At 31.9% G+C, this 16,228-nt stretch overlaps 1 protein-coding gene across 2 annotated transcripts in view; it reads left to right on the plus strand.

Moving 5' to 3' along the window:
- LOC130655926 (uncharacterized) overlaps positions 1-16,228 on the plus strand; it is a 99,830-nt gene that overhangs the window by 19,412 nt on the left and 64,190 nt on the right. For both annotated transcript variants that reach the window (XR_008984788.1, XM_057458742.1), the window contains 2 exons: positions 391-710; positions 3,043-3,199. Coding sequence is in view for 1 of the 2 variants with exons in the window: in XM_057458742.1 (XP_057314725.1) it covers positions 391-710; positions 3,043-3,199 (477 nt within the window). In the remaining variant the exon portion in view is untranslated. The remainder of the gene's footprint in view (positions 1-390; positions 711-3,042; positions 3,200-16,228) is intronic.

Raw genomic sequence — 16,228 nt, forward strand, 5'->3', positions numbered from 1 at the left:
TATGTATCAACATAACAACAGTTTATCTGTAGTGTGGGTAAACAGTATTTTAGTCATAATCTCATTGTGCTCCCTGAAAATGCAAATTAAAACTCGGAAGTATAGCTTTGTTCTCAAGTTATTCTATTTTGATATTCATGAAATACGCCCAGGGAAGCTCCATCATGACAATTAAAGAGGGAATAACAAACTAAAATGGCAGAAAAACATTTTGGTCCCTCCCTAACCTGAATGGTTTTTCCCAATAATAAAATCTCATACGTAACTCTGTCTTTAATCTCTAATTGAACAATTATTTTTGTCACATACAGTATTTTCTTTCTACAACTCAAACATAATAATTGGCAATCTTTTTAAGCAAATACAGTGTGTTTTTGTTTTTTGGTATAGATGCAAAACCACTTGGTATGTCCAGTGGATTAATTAGCAAACAAAGAATAACGAGCTACGCTAACAAACAAGAATCACACCCATATCTTGCACGATTCGATTTGCAAGGCTTTGGATGGCAGCCATTTGGTGATGTAGAAGACCAGTTAGAGTCTAAAAATGCAAATTATTGGCTACAGATTGTTTTACCAACTTTAAAGAAAATAACATATATTATTGTGCAAGGATCTAATTCTCACAATACTGTACCATTACGTTATTGGATTCAATATGGCCAAGATGAGAATTCACTTACAATCTACAAAAACCCCCATCAAAAGGTAAGACTGTATGTCTTTTGTCAACTAAATCTAAAAACAGGTTTTAAAAATGATTTAAAAGGTTCTCTAAGTATTATTTGAAAACATATTTTATTAAATAAAATTCTGCAAATGAAGTTTATTGTGCTTTCAAATAATAATTTATTTTTAGGTTTTTAACATGAAGTTCATTAAGCAGCTTTTTATTTCTTGCAATATATTTAACATTTTTAGGTACTAATTTTCACCATGTGAACTTTAAAGACAATTAATCCCAGTATATATCACAACTAAATCTCAGTATAGGCTACAGGGAATAGCAAAGCATGGTTTCTTTGTTACTTAGTGTCATTGGCAAAGAGTAAGTGAAGAGCCAATGACACAATTTTTTAGTATTTATATACAAGGCACTTTAATTGCACTTACTTGTACTGCTCACACAAAGATTGTACATATAAAACTTAGAACTTATACAAAAATACCACAGGCAAATGTTTACAAAAAGAGATTAACTTTGACGTTTTTTGATATCATTCCTAAACAGGTAGCTTAGCTAACCTAAAGCTACATTAGGATTAAGATAGCATAGTTTGAATATTAAACTTTTGAATTTGGATTAACTATGAAAGGACAAGGCTGAGATTTGGCTTGATAGAAAGTCAAAACTTAAGAGAGAAATTACATCACTGTTTCTTGCCTTGCTGCATATTTGGAAAAACCTGCAGAAAATGTCATAGTTTATCATGTTACCCAGTATTGGTAATATTTTATTTTTAAAGTAAATGTCCTACAGAGGTGGAAGTTTTTACCCTATAGTCATAAAAAAAGCTGGGCAAAATAAAAACATTGATAAAAAGTAAAAGCTTACACTACTGCTGAAAATGACATTAGCCGAAAAGCTGCTACTTTTATATATAATGTTATCAAGACTTTATTATTATCAAAATGTTATATATAATGTTATAGATTGGTTTGATGTAATAAAGACGAAAACGATTTTCACTAGTATCAGAGATCCTGATTTCCTGAATTTAGCCATTTTTGAAGACAACAATAAACTGTTTTTGACAGTATATTAATTTTGACCAGATACTTTGCAGAAAACATTAAAAGCAACTCTCATGATTGAAATAAATCAGATAGATAAAAGGAGTCATAGATTTTAGACCAGATGCTTTACCAAGCCAAGAGAAATTAGAAATGTGCTTCTAGGGTACAGGGTCAAATAATTTATCTTAATTTTATGCCATATAAGTATAAAGTTGTTGGGAAGTTATTTTGTGTACCCTCTGGATCTGCAACATTGTTTTCTTACACTAATTGCTTAACCTAGTGCAGCTCACAATAATTTATTTTTAAATATTCACAGGGACGTATTCTGTGAAATAGAAAACGCTAAACAATTGTATTTTCTTTGAAGATGTAACAATAGGTTTTATTATAAGTCTTAAAAAGCACTCCACTGATTTATTTACTAAGCAGCCTATCCTGATGTGTGACACAGCTTACCCGGTACTAAGTGTTTAGACTGTGGTTTCAGCTCTTTCAGCTACAACCACAATACAACAACAATGTCCTATCATTGCAAAAACTTCATAGTGAATATTACTTTTTAATATAGTTCCCCAATTTTTTTATTTCATAAAAACAAAAAAAATGAAAATATGCAAAAATTTATTTATGAAAAGAAGGTGTTTGTTTGTTGTGACAACATGTTTTACATATGATACCATACATACCTAGCTAGAGTCTGTTTTGGGAAGATTGTGAAATACTCAAGGTCTATAATATAATATAATTGTACATAAGATAATTGTATATAAGATAATTGTACTTTGAACCATTATTTGAAAACAAATGTGCCTTTGGAGTGCTGTTATGTGCATCAAAATCTCAAAATAAATATTATCAAGATGTGACCATCTTTCATCATCAGACATCAGGAAAGGCTTCCTGTTTAGTAATTCTCATTATTGGGTACCTCAAATGCAATTGTAAACACAATTAAAAAAAATTGTTTAAAACTTGCACTTCTTTCATTTGCACCACTCGTGGTATTTCTTTGATTGCTTTCAGTTTCAAGTCATAATTTCTTAGAATAGGTAACAGCAAGGTTCAGTTGTGTTGCTTTTACAAGCTTCGGCACTAGCCATTACTATGGACAACGTCATAGAGCCCCGGGTAATAACGGAAATTTGTGGTTCTTAAATTCTTTGCTGCCTGATATCAGCTTTTTTTTAACCCTCACGTCCGACTCACCATAAATATAGGGAAAAATTGTCTTTAATATCAGGTTTGATTTAATGTTTTTTGAAATCTATTATTTTTCAGGAAATCTTTTTCATTTTTTTAGGACATAATATTGACACCAGAATATGGAGCATTTGTGAATGCTACTCATGTGTTTTCGACTCCATTGATTGCAAGTATCATCCGATATATTCCTCACATAAGTTATAACAGGACACCTCAAGTAAAATTTGAGCTTTATGGTGTGGATTGTTTAACTCGTAAGTTTTATTTATCCTACATTTTTTATTTAACCCTGTTGTAATGTTTTAACTGGCAGAGTAATGTTTTAATTGACAGGCTGAATACGCTGTCTATAATATGTCTCAAATTTGGTATTTGTACTTCTATACTGCTGTATTTACACTTTTTTTACATGTTTACAACTATATATGTTAAGGTATGGAAATATGTGATGCTCTCTAGGAAAATCGACCACTTCTCTTTTCGTATTAAAAAATACGGATTTCGTATTTTAAAATACGCGTGTTTTTTAAAAATACGAAATACGAACGCAATTCTATTTTTAACAATACAAAATTCGTATTTCGTATTTTTAAAAAATACGAAATGAATTTCCTATTTTTTAAAAATAAAAAATACGAAATTCTATTTTTAAAGATAGAACCTACGAAGTTGTATTTTTAAAAATAGAATATCGTATTTTTAAAACTATAAGTGTATTAAGTGAGTGGTTGAATAAACTTAATAGAAAAATTACTCAATTTTACAAGGTTATTTTTAATAGGTTTTAAATTGGCTTAATGATTTCACAGGGACGTTTTCTCGTCATTTTAAAGTGATAAACGGCAACTTTAAAGCTTCGCAGGAAAGTTTTCTCGTCATTTTAAAACGAAATACGGCAACTTTAAAGCTTGGCAGGGACGTTTTTTCTTCATTTTAGAAGGAAATACGGCAACTTTATAGCTTCGCAGAGATGTTTTCTCGTCATTTTAGAACGAAATACAGCAACCTTAAAGCTTTGCAGGGACGTTTTCTCATCATTTTAGAAGGAAATACTTGCAACTTTAAAACTTTATATACACATTTTCTTGTCATTACGATTACGATAATGATTACAGCAACTTTTTATCTAATGAAAATTGATTCAATTCAAAAATGAAAAGATTATGTTTTCGAATTTTAATCACAGCGCATTTTTAGAAATGTGTATTTTTAGAATTACAAAATTTTTTGATACGAATTTCGTATTTTCAAAAATACGAAGTTCGTATTAAAAAATACGCCTATTTTTAAATCCAAATTCCATATTTTTTTGAAAAAACAAAATACAGTTTTTAAAAAAATACGCGTATTTAATTCGTATTTTTGAAAATGCTAAGTACGGAATTCTATTGTTTTAAAAATACAAATTAAAAATAGAAGTGATCGATTTTCCTAGAGAGCATCACTTATGAAACATGCAATTTTGTTACCCCTGTTTCTGTGTAATGTTTTTTTATAGATTAATTGTCTTGGGTCTTTAGTCAAAGCACACATAGTAATAGAGAATGTTGTATTTTGAAATAATTTGTAGCATACAACATCATTCACGTGAAACGCAATTTGTAAATTTGGTAATGATTTAGAATGGCGGGTAAGAAATCTGATAAGGTGTTGCTTGTCATCATAACATGATAATTACGCCAAAATACTTGCCCAAGGTGAAGAGAGTACCACCGAGTACGCACATTCACAAGCATGTCCTCATGGATCATTATTGTAAGTGGTTTGCAAGACATGGTCAAAAGCTCTTTATGCATAAATTTCATACTCATTTCCTCTCTTGATAAGGTTCACTTTCACTACTAATTTATTTATGTATTACTAATGTATTTATCTATTTACTTATTTATTCTTATGCGTGCAGGATGTTTTATTTCTCTTTTCTTTTTAATTATAAAGGTATACTTTCACTTCACTATAGACTGATAATCACATAGTGCATCTTTGCACACAATAACATGTGTTTTCAAATAATCACGGTTAAAGGTAGCATGTAAAAGCTGGGCAAGTATTGGATTAGCATATGTACCACAGAATAATATTAGGATTCATAAATAGGTGTGCCTCACCATAATGGCAATAACATATAATAATATCAAGTAATAATAAAATACAGGTCACACTCACGCTTCTGTCTAAATTTGTGGCTATTCCCTCCAGTCTCTCACAGTTCTTTATGGCTCAAAAAATGGACTGACACTCATGTGCGTGTATCATCTTAGTTTCATTAAGTGAGGTAATGCAGATGCCTGAGATCTGGTGTTGACACTACTCGAGGTAGGTATTAACCATAATTGGCCATCATTTGGGTTTACTGAATCAAAGGTGCCTCATTCTCCAACCTAATTCAAGGTTAGTGCATGTCGTTCTACAGGACAGCTAAAATGTTTACTGAAGTCACCACAATTAACACTACCAATCACACTTTTATTAAATAGCGTCACCGTCAACATAATAAATTGACCGTCAACTAAATAAATCGACTGACAACAAAATAAATTGACCACAGTTAAGTAATGCTCCCCGTTATTGTTTTTTGTTAACGGTTAATTTTAACTTGCAAATCTTCTCCGTAAATATTAGCCGTTCACAAATTCAATTAACAGAGCATAAATATTATTGACGGTTAATAAATCTTGTTAATTTACAATATCATTATCATCTGAAGGTTTTTACGTTTTTTTTCGTATCATTATACGATTGCTACGAAATAGTTCATTTTGTAGCAAATTGCTTCCTTTAAAATAAAAAATATAAACAAAGTTCATACAAACTTTTTTAAAACATGATACACACTTAAACGAAAATGATATGGACTTTAAGCAAGTAAATTGCTATACAAACTTGAAACGAACTTCAAAACGCCAGTGTAAATGCGCACAACTGAATATAAAAGTTTAAATTTTTGTGTCATTTATAACAAAAAATAGCTACTTTTGCTAAATAGTTATGCAAGTGAAAAACAAGACAGATTATTATTGTCGTAACATCCTCCTTCGCCGTGATTATTATACATGTTTGAAATTATGCTAGCTAAAATGTAATACTGCAAGACTAAAGGTGGATTTCCACAGAGCAGATTTTTGCATAAGCGAAAATCTGATAGAGATTTTTGGGACTGTGTTTTTATTGCTTGTGTAATTTCCATCTAGTTTATATGTCAATTTGTTTTTTAAATCCTGCAAATGGTGTAAAGGGTGATGCAATAATTTTATTTTCCAGTAATCTTATTAAGTGTCGCGCAAAAGCCCCCTGACAAAGTTAAATTCATTCAATCTTGCGAGGGAGCTTTATTTTATCCCCGGATCAACCTCCTCCGTTAGATTTAAATATATATATATATTTAGATGCTGCAAAAGACTTTAGATATTGCCAACTAAACTATAGTCTGTAAAATGATTTTGTACTTAGATTTTGATTTTATTATAAGACTGCGCAAGAAACATGAAAAGAACAGTAAAATTTTTTTATAAAAAATAGTTCCTCTGTTTTTTCATCTTGACAGCTAGTTATTTCAATAATTTAAAACAGGAGAACAAATTTATCCAATCATTGTTTTTAGTGAGACAAATTATTATTCCTTCACAACAAAAAATATTAACTGTGTGTCAGATACGAAAATACATAGAAAAATATGCTTGTTGAAGAATTGAACTTATATTTAAATTTAGCAATATTATTTAAACTTATCATTTATCTCACGAAATAAAGTTTAGTTTCTTTTAGAATAAGACACAGTGATGACAGTGCATTTTGTAAACAACACAAAGTTTATTCTATTGAAATTATTTATTATTGACACTATTTACCCAGGATTTGAATATAATATTTGAATATAAAAACTTTAGATAATAGTCCAAATAAAACAAACGCACTTCGTATAACGAAACAAACTCCATTAAAAAAAATATAAAGACTTTAGTCCAATTATAATAAACGAACTTTGTTATGAGTAACTTCTCATACAAACTTCTTTGAAACGATACAAACTACATACGAACTTTATAATTTCGATGATATGTTCGTATTGCAAATAAAATGATACGAAAGATTTAATTAATCGATACAAAATTTAAAGTTAAAAAATTAGAATTTAAATTGACTGGCAACGTTTAAAATTGGCAGATAACGTATTAATGGTAAATTTTACTGATTGACCGTGAATAATTTTTATTAACCCTTAATACGTCTGTCATATTTATAAAATATCTGTTATGACTGACAATAAAAACAGTTAACAGGCAACAAAAAACATTGGCAGGCAAAGCAGTACTTTTTACTTGTTTTTTTTTTCTTTAATTTTTTACAGGTCAAGATATATAGTCACCTATCTTTGTAATCAAATATAATACTAGACAGAACAGATAAATAAACAAATAAATGGACAGATGGATGGATAAGTTTAATCTTTCATATTTTGCCTTTCGTAACATCATTCATTGTGTTCTTATGGTTAACCGCCATTTTACAAAATAAAAAAACATCCAAATAACTTTTTGGATGAAAAATCAGTTGTAGACAATGTTTTTGTTTGTGTGTAGAGAATGTAAATGTGAAATATTCTTTGTAATAGTTTATAATAGGCATTTAATGTCGTTTGAATATGGGCTGTAATTTGTGGTCTGAGATTATAAATTTTTCTCTATCATCCCTCAAAGCAACTGACCAAGCAAATTATTACTGATTTTGGTTCCCTTTTAGGAATCCTAACTGGAAGTACAGTAGGGTTCTTTTATGCAGAGGTAATGTCACAAAAAACAGACATTGGAATTGTGTGTGCCACTTTTTTATTATAACTCTAACTTGCTCATTAATTTGTATTTGCTCAAAAAAAGTACACAAAAAAGTTCAAAATATTTTTAACTAGTTGTTAACAGCATTTTTAGTAGCCCTGAAGCAGCTAATTCGTTTGGATGGGTTGATGATGTCATTAAAACCTTTAACCCCAGTATCTCTGGACCAGTTTGTTAAAGATACATGATTTTATACATTTTCTTGATCAGCGTTTCAAGATTTATATTATTTTTTTAAAAAAAGTCTTTTTGTGTATTTACGGGTCTTTGCTCACATTAACAAAATTTTTAAACCCTTATATTTCATTACCGTTCATCAAAAGCACCTTATATATATACATTTTTATTTATTTTATTTATTTTTATCCAGTAACAAACAGACATCTTGCATTAAAATATCAATTATTATTATTATTATTATTATTATTATTATTATTATTATTATTATTATTATTACTATTATTATTATTATTATTATTATTATTATTATTATTATTATTATTATTATTATTATTATCAAACTTAAATAGTTGACGCAAGTGGTTGACGAGAAAACTTTCAAACCTGTCTTAATAAGTTATTATATTATAATACAATAATATAATAAATAGATAAATTAATCTAAAAAAACAAAATAGAGAAAACTGGGCTAAGCACAGAGTAATGACACACAAAAAATTAAAAGGTGATAGGAGGTCCGAACATGGACAAAAAAAAAAGATAAAAAATCACTGCAAGGACAAACATCTTGCAAGAGATTTATCTTTAAAATACTTTTTTGCCTCTCTAGTAAAACATTTAAAGTTTTTACAAGTTCATATATTCTTTGGAAGATCACTAAAACTTGTTGCTTTGTCAATAAATGTGTTTTTTTCACCATGCTCTAGTTTCATTACGTTGTCTGCTTGTGAACTCCTACCTTCTTTTTTCATTCACAATGGTAAATAAATCGGCCAGTTTATGTCATGTATTGCATTATGCGCAAGTTTCACAGTAGCGAAGTCGATATTTTCTTTTACCGGTGACCAATGTAAATAGCAATGTCAAAAAAAATGTAAAAGTCTGCCAAATTTCTATTCCTTTTAGGACAGTCATCATAACATGAAATTTTTCTTGATACAGGTCATGCTTTAAAGTTACAGGGGAATGAACGTCAAAATGTTTTTAAGATTGTATTTAAGAACGTAGTAATAACTAAGTTATACTTACTTAATCTCTAAAATTGATTAAAATCCTTTAAAATCCCCAATATCTTATTTTTCTTTAACATAATGCCATTTGAATCTGCTCTTTTGGTACTGGGAAAGAAACATGGCTTCAACAAAGCACAAAAAATTAAAAGGTCTTTGATAAGGAAGTCGAAAAAATTACAATTATATACATACTCCTAGCCTTGTTGTTTCCCTTAGGCCTTCTAAATTACGCACCATTGTTATAGGTAAGGGAAAAGTTGTCTAAAGTTCACCATTTACAGTTGGCAGCGAAAAAATTCTAATCCAATTAGGTTTTCAGGCAGAACAGTAAACCCATCCTTGTCTAATTCTGCTGCAATACAAGAATTTCTAATTGATGCCAAAGACAAACTTATAGCTATAAGCAGGTCCTTTCATAAAGGGGTCCATAAGGTTTGGTTTTTACACCATCTGTTAATTCCCAGAATCCGCTGGCCATTATTAATTTATGAAGTTTCTCTATCTAATATCATAAAACTAGAGCAAAGATTTTTTGTTTTTATTAGGAAATGGTTAAAACTACATCATTCAATTTCCAACATTTCCTTATATTCCTCAACATTGCCTTGTCCTCTTCCCCTGAAATGTCTTGCATCTGTTCTCAAATCTGCCAAAATCAGTGGACATCTGTTACTAAGAGATTCTGTCGACCCTTGTGTGTCTAAGTGCGTACCTGATTTAAAAGCTGGAAATTTAGTTAGTGAGGCAGTTCTTTCGGCGGATAGTCAGCTCAATTTCAAAAGGATTTTAGGTTTGCATCAGACTGGTCGAGCTGGCTTAGGGCTCTTAGACCACAAAAATATACCACCAAAAGGCACTTATGCTTACTGAAAGCTTGTTTCCAATATCATTGAAGAAAATGAAGAAGATATTTACCATGCCAGAGCTGTACAGTTGCATTTTGCAAGGTAATTGGACAAAATGGTGCTCTTATGTGAAAAATGATTTATCTTGGAGAACAATTCTTTCACTGCCACAATGTCTAACTTCCTTTTGTATAGGGGCAACCTACAACACCCTTCCCTCTCCAACCAATCTTGTGAGATGGGGAATTGAGAAAGACAAAAGTTACATTCTGTGCAAGAAACCATCCTCAAATGTCTCTCATATATTGGGTGCCTGTAGGACCTTCCTTACGCAGGGTAGATACACATACCGTCATGACTCGGTTTTAATAGTTTTGGTTAAGGCATTAAAAGAGTTTTTGGTATCATATAAACCTCTTAAAGTTTCCAACTGCAACAAAATTAATTTCATTCTGGCCGGTCAATCACCATCTAAAAAGAGGCATGCAAAGTGTCCAGGCCTTCTTCACCTTGCTTCTGATTGGAAAATACTGTCAGATTTAGATTCCGTTTTCTTTGCCATTGAGGTGGGTGCAAGGGGTTTCTGTTCAGAACCAGTAAGGACCTGTTTTCGTCGCCTTGGTTTCCCTAACAAGCCTTTACGTTCCCTATTATAATCCCTAACTCTTACCTCCATGAGTGCTTCTTTTTACATCTGGATGTCTGGAAATTCTACCACTTGGGTTGAGCCTGAAAAGGCCCCAATCATTCCTGAAGTTTCTTTTGTTACAAATATGGAATGTAAAAAATCAAAAACCCCTGAGAAATCTTCTGCAAGTCACACAAAATCTTGTAAAATCAAAAAACCCGAAAAACTTGCTACAAGGTCTTCCAAAACAACAGTCGCATTGCCATCTAACCCTGATTTTAGGATTTTAGGCGGTCTAAAAAACTTGGGAAACACATGTTATGCAAACTCCATCTTACAATGTTTTTATAACCTTCCAAAAGTTAAGGAAGCCATTTCTGTCAGCAAAACAACCTAAAAGTTCGGCGAAGCATTTGTAGGTGTTCTTCAAAGTTTGGCTGTTTCTAAAAGTTCAGTTGATCCCTCCCATTTTTTGCGTGCTATGAACCATCATATCTCAGCTGCGAAGGGAAGTGCATTTAATATCTTTGCTCAGCACGACGTTGCCGAGGTTCTTGAATATCTCCTACCTGGTCTGTCATTAGACTTTCCATTTCTTGGAAGTCTTTTTAATATTGGCATCAAGACATCAACCACTTGCAATTCATGTGATATTACCAGCTCCTCAGAAGTTATAGCACCATGCATCCAACTTTCTCTGCACCCTACGTTACAATCTTCCTTAGATAATTTCTTCGAAAGCGAGGAGTTATCAGACACCAATGCCTACTTCTGCCATGTTTGCAACGCTCATCAAACTGCTCTAGTTAAAAATGAGTTAGTGTCGTGCGGTTCCCATCTCATTTTACAGCTAAAACGTTTTGCCAGTGCCAACGGCCTTGTGTCAAAAATTGCCTCTCATATTACTGCTTACCTTGGTACCCTTTCCATACCTTTTACCGTAGATGGAGAAGTGAAATTTCGTAAAAATTTTCAATTAGGGGCTATTTTCAACCATTGCGACAACTTAAATAATGGTCACTACACAACCATAGCCTTCAACCAAATGGTTGACAGGTGGATGCATTGCAACGATAGAGCAGTAATTTTCTGTGATGACCGCCTTATTAACAGTCACGAGTCATATGTTTTCTTTTTAGAAGGGCTGAGGTAAGAATATTTTAACCAGAATGAGTCAACAAGGGGACTTGACTACACTCAGTCTTGTCTTTGGAGAGTGACGACTCCACTTATTACCCAAGTCAAAAGTAAAAACAAAATCAAATAAAAATTAAGTTAGCAAGGGGGTTTGATCATACTAGGTCTTGTCTTTGGAGAGTGATGACTCCACTTATCACCCCAGTTAAAAAAAAATATTAGCAGGGGGGTTTGATCACACATGATCTTGTCTTTGGAGAGTAACGACTCCACTTATTACCTGAGTTAAAAACAAAGAATAGCACAGTTGAACATAAAGTGGTCAAAGTTAACTTTAGGAAGATAGGGATGTTTAGTTTCTGCTGATGACCATCCGCGGACCTCTTCGAGGTGACCCAGCTAGACATCCAGGGTACTTAGGTTCAGAAAAATGGGTCGAAACCTACCTGCCCTTGGTTAAAGTTCTGTTCATCTTTTCAAATGTGTTGTGTCCTTTTTATTTTTTTATATTTTTTTAATTAATTCCTCGTAAAAAGGGAGAATTGTGCTTTTAGAGGCATTTTCTCTAGAGGAGTAAAACCTCTAGCTTATTTCCAAAGACCTAACAGGTTGAGTTCATCATTGCGGTGGCTTGCCACCTCTTTATAAATTTTTTTCTCATAGCTAATTATTTTTTAATTTTTCTATCTATTAAAAAATTTTTCTCTCCTGCCAAGTGTTTTACCTGTTCCTCAAGCCCTTTGTTGGCGTGAATCATTGACTCTACCCAACACTGTATTAACATATCGGAATTTTATGTCCTTTATGGAAAAGTGTTAACAGAGTTAGGGTGTTTTCCCTCCCAATATGGTACTCACTCAGTTTGCCGTGGTGTTGCCACCTTTGCTTTAGAGATGTTTCTCTGCCTCCACACGCCCTTGCTCAGCAGTTATCTGCCTAGCGACTTATGGCATTATCCCTTGCATGACATTTTTATTTATTTTATTTTCTACAACTACTTTGGATTTAAAAAAAACCATAATTGCAGAGTACAGTTCTATTGCTGTATATAGGACAAAACATTATACCTTATTTTCCGGTATATAACCAGCACATCGTATAACCCGCAGCTCAGCTTTTTAAGGAGTTATAAACTAGATGCTATCAGATAGCCCGCACCTTCGTATAACCCGCATAAAATTTCAATCAATGTGTTTTACTTACCCCCACCTTGGCATAACCCAAATAGTGTTCAGAAAAAAAAATTGCTTTTATTTTTACTTACCTTAATCATTTTATAAACGTGTGCATGTGTTCTGTTTATTTTTCATGCTGGAGACAATTGGGGGATGTTTAAACTAGTGAACCCCAAACACGAGAACCGAATGTCTGAACTAGCGACTCTCTCAGTCTTAACTTCCTTGTCTCGGATTGCTGAAATAATAATGAATTAAAATTAATTTGACAAGCCGATCTTCTGCTAATGCCAACAGTACTAAATCAGACAACGCTGTTTTCTTTTTATTTGTAGACATTAGTTTCAGCCAATAATAACTCTTGCTCCCTGTGATTAAACAAACAAACAAACAAACATAAAAACCATTCTATCAGGTTATAAACCTAAAGTAAAATCTCTGTTTTTTATGTATATTTAAGTTTTTTTGGCATAAAAATAAACAACATAATAATTATCACGGATTGTCTGTTAATGTTTATAGAAATTTGTTATCTATTTATATCTCAGCAATCACAGTGTGCATGATAAAATGAATGGCGGCAATGAGGAGGGGATAGTTGCGTGTGTGTTATTAATTGTATTTTATATTTACTAGACGTTAGCCTGTGGAAAATCCACAGGTTCGCCCGTCCCTTTTATACCACATTGCGTGCTTCTCGCTATTGCGCAGCTAAGCTACCATTTTGCGTGACAGACAGACAGACGTATACAGATATTATAATATAGATTTTTGGTATTTTCAGTGGCCACCTGTTGCTCGAAGGTAGCGAAGTTAAAAAAAATTATTATCTATACTTTAATTTTAACATTTTTTAATATTTTTAACAGGAATTAATAGTTAAGTCCAGGGCACTAGGTTGTGAAATACCTGTTAATTAAACCTAAAAATGATACCTGCTATGTTGCTCTATTACCAGAAGCAAATCATTTCAATGTGCTTAATGTGATTGCAAAGATATAAATAGATTAAAATTACATTCAACACAAAAGAAACATGATCTCCAGAATTGTGTTTCAGAGAGAGCTCGTAATATTAGTACTATCAAGCAATAGAACGTTAAAGCAATTTCACTGTGTATAAAAAATTAAATCACGTAGTTGAAGTAAGATTACGTAAATATGGATCGCGCATGCAGTTATATTAATGTACGCATTTTATCCCGTTGGTAGTATTTTCTTCATTTAATGTATAAACTTTAAATTTCACAATAAATGACAGAAAATATAAAACTTATTACATAACCCGCACCACATTATAACCCGCACCAACGGTGGAATTCGTAAAAATTAACTTATAACCTGCGGGTTATATACCAGAGAATACGTAGTAATAGCTGAAAATATATACAAAGCATGAAATAAAAGCAGAACACATATATTAAGGACACAATATAAAAAATTTGAGAAGACATAGAGGTAGGTAGGATAATAGCAGAGAGGGAGGAGGAAGAAAAACTGCTAGAACTGAAAAGGAAAATCATAAGGCAACTGCAACTTAATAATATATGCTGCTGACCAGAAAGGCATATAGGTAACACTAACTATGAGCAATAACAAACCAGCGATGTGTGCATTTAAACACTCATGAATATATAATATATTACTTACATTTTCATAACTGCAAGAACGTTATTATAGATATAAATTCAAGAATAAATCAAAGGCTGATATAAATTCAAGAATAAATCAAAGGCTGATTACTTTATTCTTGAAGGTCTTTGCATACACGGCACATTAGCCTTTAATGTTTTTATCGCTCTAACAATACGTCACACAACATGTAAAATATACAGCAACCATATGATGCAGATGGCAGTGAAGACGAGTGATAACTAACTTTCTCTAGAAGAACAGCAATACAAAAACAACAGTAATACAAAAACCATCAATCAGGAAGGATATAATATTCAATAACAGTGAAAAGGACAGGTTAACAAGTTTTTGAAATATACCACCCATTTTTGACATTATTCAATTTAGTGTTAGGTCCATCAAATTTGGGTTGTTGTCTAAATTATATAAAAATGCTTTGGAAACTTTACCGGTTGCAGGACTATGGATTAACCATACTTGCCTTTTATTTCTTTTCTTCGTATACTGTACTGATGTAACAACGATACAATAAAGTTTAGCAAATGGCCTAGCAAACTGTCAAATAGTAAGCCTTGAACCAGTGCTTTCTAAAATTTGAAACAAGATTTAGTTACTCAAATGTAAAAACAACTATGTAGAAACAATACTGCAGAAACATTTTTGGAATGGTACATCTGGTACAATTGAGCATATGAAATTACTAATATATAATGCAATAAATCACAGCAAAAGAGCAAAGAAACATGGTTGTTTAACTAATGCGTTTTAAAAAATGCGTTTGCCGAGGTGAGCCATGATTCGTTATCTCATAGTCAAGGAAATAATTTCCCTAATAAGTATTTTTGTGGTAGATGGTACCAGAAAACCAAAATCTATCACCCTCATTCGAATGCCTGAGTTATGACAATCGGGAAATATAGTTTATACAAATTTATTTTCGTTGATTTCATCAAATGTAACTAATACCACCCTGTAACAAATTATTTTTTACATAAGTTATTGAACTTTGTTTTTAGGTCCAAATTAATGAAAGTACTCGAGTTATGGTAACAATAATGATGTTGCATTGATTTAGCTTGAAAAAAGGCTGATTTCATAGTTCGGTGGCATTTATTAAAAGCACTAATCTCATATAATTTTTTCTAGTAATTAATGAGTCAACAGTCAATATATACTTAAAAGCTCCCTGGATGGCATATCTTGATTTTGGTACAAGTTTTCCATCAACAATTTTTCAAATACATCCTATATGGCCGTGATAGGTTGCAGTTGCAGATGACCCACATCTGCAACTTCTTTGTGAACTTCATACTGTTACCATTTTTCCAGTTTTTCACTTTTGGCATTCTAAACTAGTCAGGTGCTTCGAAGAAAAGAGTAACCCCTCTTTTGGTTCACTTACTGTGTGGTTTGATATAACTTCGACTAAATTCAATTCTGATACATTACTCCAATCGTTTGAATATTCATTTTTAATTTTTGACAATTTTATTTTTCACAGGACCCATATTGACAACAGAATTGTACATGTATATACTTGCATATAATCTGAATTGGCAATCCTGTATAAATATTGGATAAATAAATTATGGAAGCTGGGCTTTTTTGTTTTGTTACTTCTTTCTATTCTCCTTTAAGACATTTGTACTGCACTGTTCATTGGTGCTTTGGGACATTTGGAACTTGGTAACAGAACCAGTTTCTGGTTGTTAAGCTGAACTTTCTGATTGATCAGTTGCAACATGTTTTATTAAAATGTCATACTTCTTTCCTAGCTTCTTTTTCTAGAATATGGTGCTGGTCATGTTGTTTCTGATTTTAACCTGGGGATTGATTTTG

This window comes from Hydractinia symbiolongicarpus, chromosome 8, assembly GCF_029227915.1.
Source record: "Hydractinia symbiolongicarpus strain clone_291-10 chromosome 8, HSymV2.1, whole genome shotgun sequence".
NCBI lineage: Eukaryota > Metazoa > Cnidaria > Hydrozoa > Anthoathecata > Hydractiniidae > Hydractinia > Hydractinia symbiolongicarpus.